The sequence below is a fragment of the Terrapene carolina genome, unplaced genomic scaffold (assembly GCF_002925995.2).
Source record: "Terrapene carolina triunguis isolate 2854851 unplaced genomic scaffold, T_m_triunguis-2.0 Scaffold95, whole genome shotgun sequence".
In the NCBI taxonomy this organism is placed as follows: Eukaryota; Metazoa; Chordata; order Testudines; family Emydidae; genus Terrapene; species Terrapene triunguis.
The window spans coordinates 2,537,282-2,549,933 of NW_020664446.1; the positions used below are offsets into that span (position 1 = coordinate 2,537,282).

A 12,652-nucleotide genomic window follows, 5' to 3' on the forward strand; every position below is an offset into this window, starting at 1 on the left:
GGTGCTACTGTGAATTAAACTGGGGAGCCTTACTTCGGCAAACTGGGAGTAACAGAAGTATACAACTTCTGTGTCACCATGATTGGGACAAAGTAGCATCTCTAATCGGTTAGAATTTAATGAAATAGTGGAGAAAGAACTGGGGGATCTAATTCATTTGGCCTTTCAAAAAGCCTTGCCCAAGTCCCTTGTGAGAGGCTTTTAAGGAAACCGTAAGTAGCCAGGGGGTGAGGGGTAAAGTTCTGTCCTGGATCAGAAACCAGCCAAGCTGAGTAGGAATACAGGGTCACATTTCAACATGGTGGAATGGTAACAATCGGGTGCCCGCAAGGAGGTGGTGGTTCTTCTCTGCACCATCACTGCCCATTTTTCATTGTCTTAGAATCTGTGTTGCCTGCCCTTGAGTGCACATCCCCTGCTGCCTTGTCAGCCTAGCGACACGGGATTTTCCTGCATCATGGCTGTGTGCCAGGGCAAAGAACTCAAACTGCCCTGTGCCACTAGCCAGCTGCAGTTGTAGGGCTGTAACCACAGCTGCCCATCCACAAAGTGCTTTGCAAAGTGGGCCCCCCTCCTGCCCCAGGGGACATACAGGTGCAGACTTGTCACGGCTAGCACTGCTGCTCTGGGCGACCGTAGGTGACTTTTGAACGTCGACATTGTACCTAGGAAGCTCAACTGACCTCAAGCTGTGTTTGTCAGTTCCCATGGGCTAACAGCCAGGGGCGTAGTCCGTGTCCGGATGGGGACATGGCCAAGGAAACCCAGGCAGGAGAGGTTATAACGAATAAGGCCGTCCCTGCTCTGTGTAGCTTATAACTGAAGAGGCAACGATCAGCCATGCCCTGCTGGGGGAACCAGAGAGTGGTACCGTTAAGGGGGGAAGGGTCTGCCAGTAATATGGGAGTGGGCAAAGTGCTGTATTGAGGAGTTGGCAGGTGTAGGTCTCGCAGGGCTGGACTTTGCAGGGGTGGGCCCTGGGACTTGGGGGAGAGGGAGGTTGTTTTCATAGACTCAGAAATGTCGGGCTGGAAGGGACCTCAAGAGGTCATCAGCTCCAGCCCCCTGTTCTGATGTAGGACCAAGTAAACCTAGATCTCCCCTGAGCGGTGCAGGGCTGACCTGGCTGGAGGAAGGAACTGGAGGGGTGGCCGTGGTGAGCCTGCTGTCATCTGGAGGGCATCAGGGATGAGGTGAGGTGTGAGAAGAAGTGAGCAGAGCTGTAGGTGGCGCTCTTCCCCAGGGTCCCTGCGTGACTTCAGAGGAGTCGGGAAACTGCCTGTGAGCACTTATGGGCCCCTGGTGCTATGGGAAAGAGCAGGTTTATTGGCCCCACTGTGCCGGCCAAATTGCACCTTGAATAACTACAGTCACTTCTCCCTGCAATGCCCCATACTCCACGTCCTGGCCTGCCCTGCTTAACCCACATGCTGCTCCCTGGCTGCATTGCTCTGTGTTCTGAGGGACTTGCTAGGCGGTTCCTGGTACTGTTTGCAAAGGTGATTAAGGCCCAAGATCATCTTCCGAAGTGCACAGCTTGAGGGAGCGGACACCAGCCCCTCACAGCCAGGGCAACGGGGAGACAGCCAAAGATTCCCCGGAATGACGGTAGCTCCTCTGACACAACCAGGCAGGGGAGCCCCTGCAAAGCCTGCTCTTCCTGGCACACACCCAACCCCCCGCCTGCTCTGGGTCAGCGCGGCTGGGAGCCATCTCCAAATAGCTCCGCAGCGTTCAGGGGGAGCTCGGAGCTTCTGCTCCCGGGGGAGGAGAAAGCTGTTTGCAGCATTATTTCCCTCACTCTCTGGCCTCCCACGCTGCCGGAGGGACTGCGTAGCTCAGTGCTAGTCGTCCGAGAGGGAGCGGGGAGAGGAAGCAGCCCTGAGGTTTGTGTCCCCAGACCTGAGTGCGGTGTGGCCGATTCTCGCAAACCAAGCAACCTCCCTGTGGAAATCATTTTACTAGAAAAAAGCCAAATAAATAGTGTGCAGTTCTGCCAGGAGAACCTCAAACCCCCCCCCCCCCACAGCCATTGCCTACTGGGTCTTGCACTCCCCGTCCCCGTCGTTAGCGGCCTTGATCTTCTTCAGCTCCTTCTGCAGCTCTTCTTCCGCAGCCAGGATCTCCTGGGGCTTCCGGTACTGCAGGGAAGAGACACGGCCGCTCAGGGCTCCCATTCCGACCAGCACTGCATGGCCAGCATCTTCATTAGCAGCTTCCCTGCCTGGCAGCATGGATCCAGGCAGAAAACAGCGTGAAATGTGCCTCCTTTGCCGCCTGCCTGTATCTGACTGGTGCCCGCTGGGGCAAGGGGGCAGCACCCAGGCTAGGGACCATTGGCCACGATTTGGGATGGGTTTTAGAGTACAGGCAGAAGGTGTCAGGTTGACCTCGAGAGCCCTGCAGCTCCCCCTTCTCCCCCAAGTGGGTACCGCCCGGGCCATGTGGAAGGAACCTCCTTGAGCAACGCAATGAGCAGCGGAGCAGGAGAGCCCTGGGAAGTTTCAGTGCATGCTGAATTCTTGACCGAGGCGTGTAATAGATTGTGTGTTGGTGGTGGAGGGCAGGGAGCTGGAGACTCCAGCCCACGACCAGCATCTCCCTGGGAGCTCCCTCGTCACGTCCAGCCTAAGGAGCTGGATACAGGGATCAGCGGGGAAATGCCCTAGTCTGCGGCAGGCGGGTCAGACCAGAGCTACAGGATGGTCCGGCTGGCCTAGTTCTTCTGGAGCAGCAGAGGGTCCTGAACGCTGCCTTGACCAGGATCCTTTCCCAGCAGCCTTTGCTGGGAGCTGGCTTTTTCAGTGTGGGACAGACAAGGAGCTGCAGCTCTGAGGTGACCGTTTTGCCTCCGCTGGCTGCAGGCAGCCGCTCCCTCCCCCCCAGCTGGCGAGTACCTTGAGCCCACAGCTGTGTCTCACGGCAGAGCTGGCACATCCTCCCCTGCCCAAAGCACTGGGTGACCCTGTGTGTGAGACTCATCCTAAGAGTCTCCTGGGAGTAACACTGAAGGGCCCCCCAGGAAAAGGGGGTGGGGGGTCTGACCAAGGAGAGGGGGCGAGTTTGCTGCCCCAGGAAGGGGCGTGTTCCAGGCCTCGGGGGCAGCACTGGAGAAGGCCCTTCTGTAACACCTTGCGCTATTCAGACTGAGCTGCTCTAGGCAGAGAGCACATCCCTGCGCCCAAGGGCTGCCTGGCAATGGGCAGCCTGTCAGCACATCCACTGGCTCTCAAAGATACTGTACGAGTACCCATCAGGCAGGTCAGCTCTGGCACTGGATCCCCTCTGGGACCTCGGGCAAATCTCCTCTCTCGGCCTCCCACACCCTAGCTGTGAAACGGAGGCTGGACAGCTCCCGCACGGGCTGGAATCTCACCGTGATGATGAGGGTGGCATTGGCATAAGTGAAGCTCAGGGCAGCCGCGTCCAGGGGAAGCTGGAATCTGTCCATGTCAGGAATGGGGAACTTCTTGTAATACCTGCCCAAGAGAAGAGAGAGACTGAAATTCTGTCCTGCACACCAGCGAGGTGACTCCGCTAGGCTAACGCCGCCCTTCGGCGGGCCAGTCTGCTCCCGCCCCCCTCAGCCAGAGCCCTGCCTGCACCTCCCTCGGGCCAAAGCTTTCCCAAGTGGCCACCGATTTGTGGTGAGGAGCTGAGCGCCCCAGCCCCCGCTGCAGGTGCTCCACACTTCTGCAAATCCGACCCCAGGTGTCTGCTGTGGGGAACCCGGTAATGGAGGGATGCGAAAGGAGCGGCCGCGCTTGAAAAGGCAGCCCTGCCGTCAGGCGGGGCCCAGGCCAAACTCGCTCTAGCTGCTTTTGCAAGTCCATGGTTTCGTAGCGAGAGGCGAGCTGCTGCCATGGCTGCATCCTTTGAGCCAAGCGTGTCTCAGAAACTGGCTTCTCCAAATCTGGCCCAAGCTTCCGAGCAGACTGAGAACGAGGGGCCGGCGTGGGCAGGGCGTTGGCCTTCCCACTGTCTTAGCACAAGGGCTCTGAGATGGAGTGCTGCCGGCCTGGCAAGGTGCACGTAGGACAGCCTCGCGCTTCCTCCGAGGTCTGCTCGGCGCAGAGGGGACAGCGGAGCTCCCAAGGGAAGAGGCACCTGTTGTTCCTCAAGTGCAGCATTACTAGCTGGTACGTGCCTCTGCTGCTCTCTCCAGGCCCAGGACCTGTAATCAGAGCCATAGAAATCCAAATGAAAAGCTCCTTGGGTCCCAGCTAGCCCATCACCTGGGGCTCAGTGCAGGCTTGTGCCTTCCAACACAGTCAAGTATTTGGTCACATCTGGCTTTAAATGTCCCCACGGCTGGAGCTCTCATCCCCTGGGGAACTATTCAAGGGTCAGCTCTGCTGGCTCAGCCGGGTCTCCTTGCTACGGAACCTCAAACTCGCCCCTTTATTCACCCGATCCCATCCCGCCTAGTTCTCCGAAATCCTTCCTCTCTTCTTGAAATAGTTGTAGCAGCATCTCCACTGCTTGGCCGTCTCTTCCGGGAGCCATAAACGTTCAGTTGTTTGGGGGACTGGACAGCCTGATTCAATCATTTCTATTGTTCTTCTCGGAACTGCCCTGACTTTGTCAAGCTCTCTGGTGACGTGGCGCCGCTCTTGGGACACAGGATTCCGGGGGGATCACGCTGGCCCCCTACAAAAAGGGACTGTCGGCAGCCTGCTTCTTGACACCTCTCCGTGTAGTCCCACCTCACCCCGCCATTGCTGCTACCCTGCATTCCAGCTGAGGGCGTCTGGGCTAGCGTGGGATGTGGAGAAAGGGGCAGCAGCCGGCTCTGTTGCCCCACTCTCGGCTGGGCAGCCAGAACCAAGAACAGCTTCCCAGAGTAGTCTGGGGAGCTTTATGCTGCGTGCAGGAGCAGAGACTTATCCAGGGAGGGAAGGAGGTAGGTGCACGTGGCCCATTAACACACTAATAAGCCCTTGTAGCCTCATTTTCCTGCTTGAGGTAAGGCACAGAGAGCCCCATGGGCGATGGAATGGATCACCCAATGGTCGCCTGCTCTGTTCATTCCCTCTGGGGCACCTGGCATTGGCCACTGTGGGAAGACAGGATACTGGGCTAGGCAGATCTTTGGTCTGGCCCAGTATGGCCGGGAACTCCACTCTGCTGGCTCCCGCTGCTGGGGCTTTAACCACAAGCCCCCGCCCCTTGTGGCTTGCTGGCTGACGCTGAGCCATCCTCTCCCTCTGGGGGCTGACACCCTCCAGCCCTTGTTGAGGTTTCAGGCTTTCATCCTCCATCAAGGCCTGCAGCCCCATTGGCCTGTGAAACTGACACGTTTCTGGCCCCAAGGTGCCCCGAACTGACCGGAAAAGGGTTTATTTCCTACTGTCAGAGCATGAGCGATTCACCTCCATTAAGCTGGCTTTGCATGAAGCCCAGCGTCTCTCTACCTCTGCCCCGAGTGCAGCTAGTTTATTTTCCAAGTCCTGGTGAAAACAGATACAAAGGGCAAATGGCTCTCCCGCTCAGGAGGAATGCAAGCGGTTTGTTACCGCAGGGCTCAAACCATTCTGTGTTGTCGCTGCTGTCGGTATTTGGGAAAGGTGGCAGACATGGATAATAATGGAAGTGTCAAAGGTTAAACAGCAGAGATTAGATGAACACAAAGACATGGTAAGGAAGTGTTGCCGCTTAGACAAAAACCGCAGTACACAGAAAAACCCACTGTTTGAAAGGGCTCGGGAGCCATCAATGGAAACACCAGCCTTCTGCTGCCCCAGGACTGAGGCGCAGGGGAGAAGAATGGCTTTGACTGGCCTCAAACTCAAATCTGTGACAAGATCAAAGGAAACCAGATCTGCCTGGCCATCCCCCTCCTCCTTGTAACATTACCGCTACCTCTGGCTTCAAGAATTGAATCAGGTTCGGCGGGCGGGGAGGAGGCGGCTTTGTGGTTTTGTTTGCAGAATTTACTTTAATGGATTTATTTTACAGCAAGAGGTTTTAGACAAATCCCACTTGAGCAGCCTTCCCCGTGGCCAGAGGGAATGGGAGCGACTGGGCGGAAGCTACCAGCACCCCTTGCCTTGGGTGCGTGGCTCTTGCTCAGAGGCCAGCAAATGGACTTGTTAGCCCTGCTCGGGCCACGGGCATTCTCTGCCCTTGGCTCTCCCCTTGTGGCAGAGGTCGGAACTGCACTCTTGGGCCGCTCCTTGACTAGATGCTGGCAGAGGTTATGTGTTGCTTAAGTGAATTCATTGCTCGTCTTGTCTGAAATGGGTTTACTTGGAGAGAGAATTCTATTTACGAAACCCTTGACTGCAATGTAGTAACTGAGGACGTAGAGCCAGAGTCCAGACATTCAGTTGCGACTGCTTTCCAACCAGAACCTCTCCCCCTTGAACTGCTGTGTTCCCCTGGGTAACGAGTTAACTGAAATGCGAAGTGCTGCGGGAACTCTGGGATGGTTAATTTCTCTCCTGTGATGGTGCATTAACCACCTGTGGATTCATTTCCTTTACCAGTGTCTGCTTATTACTAGTCAAGTAGGGTCTGGATCCAGAAGAATTCAGCTATCTAAGGCATTGGGCCCAACGCACCTGTCAGCTGTAGGGGGTGTGATCCTTCTCAATGAAGTCAGTGATGGAGCTCCCACTGGCTATGGTGGATAGAATCGGGCAACAGGGGCCTAGGACCAAGTGATCTATCCGAATTGTCCACAAGGGACGTTGGCCTGCTCCATAACTTGCTTCAGCTGCTGCTACTTCCAGAACTACTTCTCCTCGCTCCTCCCCACACAAGCTTGCCGTAGTCAGCAGGAAACAAATGAAAACTAATTTAAAAACCAGAGCACAAAACGGACAGCTGTCAAGCTCCTGGCTAATCCCACTCAGGTTGGCTTGTGCTCACAGCTGCAGCGTGGCCAGTGGAGTTGACGGTCCTTTCAGGAGAGCAATTTTCAGATCCTTATAACTTTATTTCCATAGCAAGGTTCCTCAGACATGGCCAAGGTACTTGTCATTGAAGTAACAGGGCAGTTTTAAACGTAAGCCCTTTCTGAGTGACCTGAAGTTCCATCTGCAGGCTAACAACTTTCAGCTCCCTCCTTAACGCGCTGCCACAATAACCCGCACACTAAACACAAACAGTCCAGGCCCTGCCCCATGGATGTACTTTGATCTGTATGGGCTTGGGGTGTGATTCTGATTTCTCACTAGCTTTACAGCTGTGTAACCATACTGGCTTGAATAGAGTCTCTTCTGACTCTCACTGCTGTGGGAGGAGAAGTGGCCTTTTCAGAACATGTGCTGCCTGGAGCATAGCACATGATCTTTGCTAGTACATTGTCCTCCACAGGCTTGTGATCCTGACAGAGGACCTCCGAGTGCCATTGAAAACAGTGAGTACTAAAAGCGTTCAGCCTCTTGCAAAGTCAGGCCCTGAGATTGTCCATTGGACCTCAGAGTTACGAACACCTTGGGAATGGAGGTTGTTCATAACTCTGAAACGTTCGTAACTCTGAACAAAAAGTTATGGTGGTTCTTTCACAAGCTTACAACTGACCATTGACTTAATACAGCTTTGAAACTTTACAAAGCAGGAAAAAAATTCTGCTTTCCCTTTATTTTTTTTAGTATTTTATGTTTAACACAGTACTGCACTGTATTTGCCTTTATTTTATTTTATTTTTTTTTGTCTCTGCTGCTGCCTGAGCCAGTTCCAGATGAGCTGTGTGGTTGACTGGTCAGTTCGTAACTCTGGTGTTCTATTGTACAGCGCCGAGCACGCTGCCAGTGAAGGGAAGAACACCCATTGCTTTGAAGGGGAGCCGGCTCAAACCCTAAATAAGAAGTCGTCGGACACGGCCGATTTCAGCTCCAAGGCTACTAGTTAAGTGACTGATGGGAGAGGTTCTGATAAAAATGCTTCTAGGTGCTAGCAGCAGTCATCTAACGCTGCCCATTCAGTGAGTATCCTTCCCTCCAGCTTAATGAAATGGCCAGTCACTTCAGTACTCCTGTGCACAACCACTGACTCCCGAGCATTTGTGAATGTCCCTGTCTGCTTGCCCCCTCCCCACCTTCCAGCTGCTGAACGAGCTTCAAGGTGAAAATGGCAAATGTACACGCATGTGCAAAACTCTATGCACCATCACAGGTTGGCCTGCAGCCGAAACGTTGCCATTCTTGTCACTCAAACAGCTCTCCAGAGGCAAAAGGAAGGGTGCCTCCTCTACATAGAAACCCCTCTACAAGCAAACACATTGAGGGTGTGGGAGGCAGCCGCCTGAACCCCGCTCCGAGCAGGTGGAACAAACCTGAGCTGCGTGATGTTGAGCCCTGGGACGTGGTTCTGTCTGAGTAACTGGCCACTCTTCCCCCTCGAGTCCCAGTTGTGTGGATTCAGCCTGCACCTCCCCAGGCTGAGAACCCCAAATGTTCAGCACTTCCTTGGGAGCACAGGCACCTCTACCCCCATCCTTCTGACCTTGTGGTTATTAAATGCTGAGGGGTGGCCATGTCCTGTTCCTAGTGCAGCCCCCCGTACCCCCCTCTCTGTGACTGCGGGGGAACTTGGCAGAGGAGGGTTACGGCTGCCACTTGTTCCCTTTGCTTTGGTGCAGGCCTTGTTAGATGTTACAGGAACAGTTATTTGGCAACAGCGCCACCTACAGCCCGTTACGAGGAGCTGGACTGGAGGGCTTGGGTGCTAAGCAGGGCAATCCCAGAGTGGGGTTCTCCCCAGTAACCTCATTTCTGGCTCCAGCGACACTGTTCGAAGATGGAGGAGAGCAGAACAAGGCAGCTGCCTCCAGCTCCTGCTAAGCAACCCCTGGAATGTCCCCAAGTTGCAAGTAGGCCCTTTCGCACATGGAAGGAAAGGGAATTTTCATTCACATCCCTCCTTCCCTTGTCTGAACTCTCCTCTGTCCCCATGACTGCAGGCCCGTGTCTGAACCCGGACTGTAAACGCTTTGGGGCAGAGCCAGTCTCATTCGGTGCACAAAGCACCATGTCATTATACAGCAGGGAATTCTATTTAACAAGCCACGGGCTGCCGCAGTCTCAAGGGGTATGTCTACATGGAGGAGACTAGAAACAGCAGTGTGAACGCTGTGGCTCCAGGGGATACCTGGGCTAGTCACCCCTGCTCAGAGCCAGGGGCTCGGGTGGGCTTGAGAGCCCCAGCTGCAGCATCCACCCTGCAGGTGTCAGTGTGCAAGCTCAAGCCAAGGTCGTGTGAGTCTATCTACCCGGGCTGGGGGCTCACTCCCCACTGCTGTGTGGACAGACCTAAGCTTCCTTTTATTCTGACAGCTCCTCCCTACCCATGGCAGATCCGGGCTGGCTTCGCCATTGGTTGCATTCTCTACTTCTAGATCAGAAAGTTGACTTGTTTTGGGGTAACTGAGGCACCTTTCTGCAGCTGGCTACATCCCCACCCCCAATCTGGGTAGTTACAATGGTCCTTGAGTACAGTCTCTTTCTGTGGCTTCAGGTACCCTGACTTGATGAATTTGATTAGCGTCTCAATGTCAAGTTACGGGGATGTATCCAGGAGGGTACCCCCCAGATCAGGGTAGGGCCTATTTTACATCGGTGATCTAGGAGAGGGAGCAAGCCCCAGGTTACTGACTGCTGAAGAGGCTACTGAACTGAGGAGAATTGCAAGCAGCAGGGAGCTGGCTGGGAGGGGTCCTGGCTCTTCCCCAGCTCTAGTTCTATCGCATGGTCACCAGAGGGTTTGTTAGAGGACGGAGGGGGTAGAGGAAGCCCTTCCTTGGGCAGCGCTCACAGTCAGTATGAGGCAGTGGGATTGGTCAGTGATCCTTGCAGTGCCCCCAGAGGGCCTTCCCACACGAAGGGCAGGGAGAGCTGTGCTGTGGGAGGACTGACTCCATCCATTACAGACACACTCTGCAGTTTGCTCCACCATATTGGGGCACATGAGGCATTACACTTTCAAAGGTATAATGCCCCCTCCTCCCCATGCAGCCTGGCCTCAGAACAGATAGCAGTGAACTATCTGACTAGGTTATATCTGAGGTGCATTAATGGGGGGCCCCAGTCTAGGGAAGAGGAAAGGAGGAACCACTGCCTAGGGTATGGCAGGGGCTGCAGGCCTGAATACCAGAGGGTGCTGCAGAACAGGACTGAGGTGCAGCAGAACTGTTTGGGGAGCCCAAGAGTTGACTAGTGGTGGGGATGAGGGGTCTGCAAAGCCATGTGTATAAATCACCCAAGAAATTGCTCAGGCCACCCAACTCTCCCCCAGAGGCTGGAGAGAACATCTCCCCGGTCTGATCACCTATTCCCCCTCGAGCTCTATCCCGCCCCAATCAAAACCAGCAAGGAGGGTTCGGTGAAGGCAGTGCTGTGCTTACTGACTTCTTGTTGCTGGTACGGACAACACAACAGCGCTGCTCCTTCTCCACGGAGACGCTGTAGACCTCTTTGGGGTAGGGCAGGTTCCGGATCCGCCACTGGAAACTGCTCTGAGTGTCTCTCCTCATGAAGATGGGCTAAAGCAAACACAGACATGGCCGATGGAAGAGCTGGGGTGGGCTCCCGAGGTTACATGCTAAGGTTACTGACTGGGGCCAGGAGTGTCAGACAGGCAATATGGAGCCTGGGACGAGTCACTCTCTCTCCCTGTTCCCATGGCAGCACCTGCACCTATCGTGAGGATAGGTTTCCTCTCAATCACTCTCCCACTGCGTAGATGGGCCAGGGAGACTTACGCTGCCATTGGTACAAGAAAATCTGGCCTCAGGCTCTCCAGGAACTGCCCACTGCCTTTCCTCAGGGGCTACAAATCCACAACTGCTGAAGTCTAGTTCTGGCTTTGCCACTAACTTGTGCTGCCCTGGGCATGTCTGAGGGCCTCGATTTCCTCAGCTGTAGAATGGAGACAAAGACTGACTCCCACCAACCCCCTCCCGGGAGGATTGACCAACCAGCATAAAGCACTGCATGTGGGACATATAAATAGCAGGCACTGGAGCGGTCACCCTCTCAGTGCTTTACACTCACTGGAATTTCCAGGTGCCCTTTCAAGCTGCTTCATGGAGGACAGACAACTGAGGCAGCCAGCAGGGCAATAAAGGAGATTCCTCCACTTAGGAAACCTACAAGTCCCTTGGAGACAGCAAGGCCTTCTCTTTTCTCCCCAGTCCCCCACTTTCTGGATGCCGAAGACCTGAGTCCTAACACAGCTGAGGGGTGTCCCTAGAGTTTAGTGTTCTACCTTGGCGGCAAGTCCAAGGAGATAAGCCATAACCTCAGCCTCCCAGCCACTCAGTGGTTGCAGCTTGTGAGGCTGTAGGTCTAGTTACTGCTGTGAGCAGGACCACCTTACGTACATTGGAGCTGCTTTCCTTTATGAGCTCGGATTCCAGCGCTCCCGCAGTGTGTATGGTCGGCTCTCCCACCTCAACCTGCCACTTGCCGGAGCTCCCCAGAGCAGTCTTCTCTCGCCACTTTCTAGCTGGGGAGGAAAGAAGAAAGGTCACCCCTTTTCTTTAAGCTGCTCTTTGGTGGAAAAATCCCAGCAAACACCTCAGGCAGAGCCTTGGCTGCGTCAGACTAGGGGTTTGATGGGGTCTCATTCCCATGACCACCACAGCCCTTTCCCCCAAAGGGCAGATCACTGCCTGCTGCTTCCTGTGCAGCTGAACTCAGCAAGTGGTGTCAGCGACTCAGCCACAGGAGCTCTTCTTTCTGAGATGGTACTGAATCAATACTCTACCTTCGCTGCAGAGGGAGGGAGACAAAACCAAAAGCTTGACCACCTGAGGCAACTGAAGCCCTTGGGGCACTTTTCACCAGGGTCCGTGTTTCTGCCCTGCACCCTTGGCCAATGCAAATGGCAATGCCATTCTGCCATGCTGAATTCCTTATGGCAGCAGTGCTGCCGTTTGGGGGAGATGTTCCCCATGGTGGCACGGAGCTCAGAGCCACCTGCGCCCACTTCCGCGCTCATTGGCAGCCAGGCTGGCCCTGCTGAAGTCACTGGGCGTTGCAGGCGGGTAGCTACTGGCAGAACTGACTCTGCAGCCTGCCGGGGGGAAGGCTGCGTCCTGGCCAACCGCCCGTCTGGCGACATATTCCTACAGCGCCAGGCCGGGGGGGAGTCGTTACTAAGGGCAACTCCGGGGCCAGCCCAGGGAACCTCTCACTTACCCAGCAGCTGGCTGGTCTTCAGGTCGTACTCCTCAGCCATCTCCAGCCCATCCTCAAACAGGTAATGGACCTTCCTCTTCCCTACACACAACAGGGGCAAGGTGAGGCCAGAACCGGGGCCCAGCCCCTCACTTCCCCTGGCCCCCGCCCCCCCCCCCCCACCCCCAGCCCCTCCCCCCTCACCTCCCCTGGCCCCAGCCCCTCCCCCCTCACTTTCCCTGGCCCCAGACCTTCCCTCATCATTTCCCGCCCCTCCCTCCCCCCCCATGTGCCTGGCCCCGCCCTGAGCCCAGCGCCCCCGCGTGCAGGGAGGGGCTGGGCCCTGCCCGCCGCCGCCCCGCGTGTCCGTGGCTCCAGGTCCCGCCCGGCCCGAGCCCCCCGCTACCGTCTTGCAGCAGCGCGCTCTTGCGGGCCCTGCGCAGCCGCTCCAGCCAGCTCGGCCCCGCCATGGCGGCTAGGCCGCGTCCCCATGGCAACCGGCTCGCTTCCGCCGGACCCGGAAGCGC

At 55.8% G+C, this 12,652-nt stretch overlaps 1 protein-coding gene across 1 annotated transcript; it reads right to left on the reverse strand.

Annotated features, from left to right (window-relative positions):
- Positions 1-1,987: 1,987 nt before the first annotated feature.
- DPCD (deleted in primary ciliary dyskinesia homolog (mouse)) lies at positions 1,988-12,604 on the reverse strand. Its single transcript, XM_024219571.2, has 6 exons — positions 12,532-12,604; positions 12,147-12,227; positions 11,327-11,451; positions 10,353-10,486; positions 3,377-3,479; positions 1,988-2,141 (listed from the first exon to the last, which is right to left on the reverse strand). The coding sequence occupies exons 1-6, from the start codon at positions 12,593-12,595 to the stop codon at positions 2,037-2,039; spliced, it is 612 nt and encodes a 203-aa protein (XP_024075339.1). The 5' UTR covers positions 12,596-12,604; the 3' UTR covers positions 1,988-2,036.
- Between the last annotated feature and the right edge of the window lie 48 nt (positions 12,605-12,652).

Excerpts from the sequence above, each read along its gene's own strand:
- DPCD (XM_024219571.2), bottom strand. The coding sequence starts at position 12,595 with ATGGCGGGGCCGAGCTGGCTGGAGCGGCTGCGCAGGGCCCGCAAGAGC. Across the intron at positions 12,228-12,531 it reads GAGCGCGCTGCTGCAAGACG|GGAAGAGGAAGGTCCATTAC; the intron begins GTAGCGGGGGGC and ends TGTTGTGTGTAG. Across the intron at positions 10,487-11,326 it reads TAAAGGAAAGCAGCTCCAAT|CCCATCTTCATGAGGAGAGA; the intron begins GTACGTAAGGTG and ends TGTTTGCTTTAG.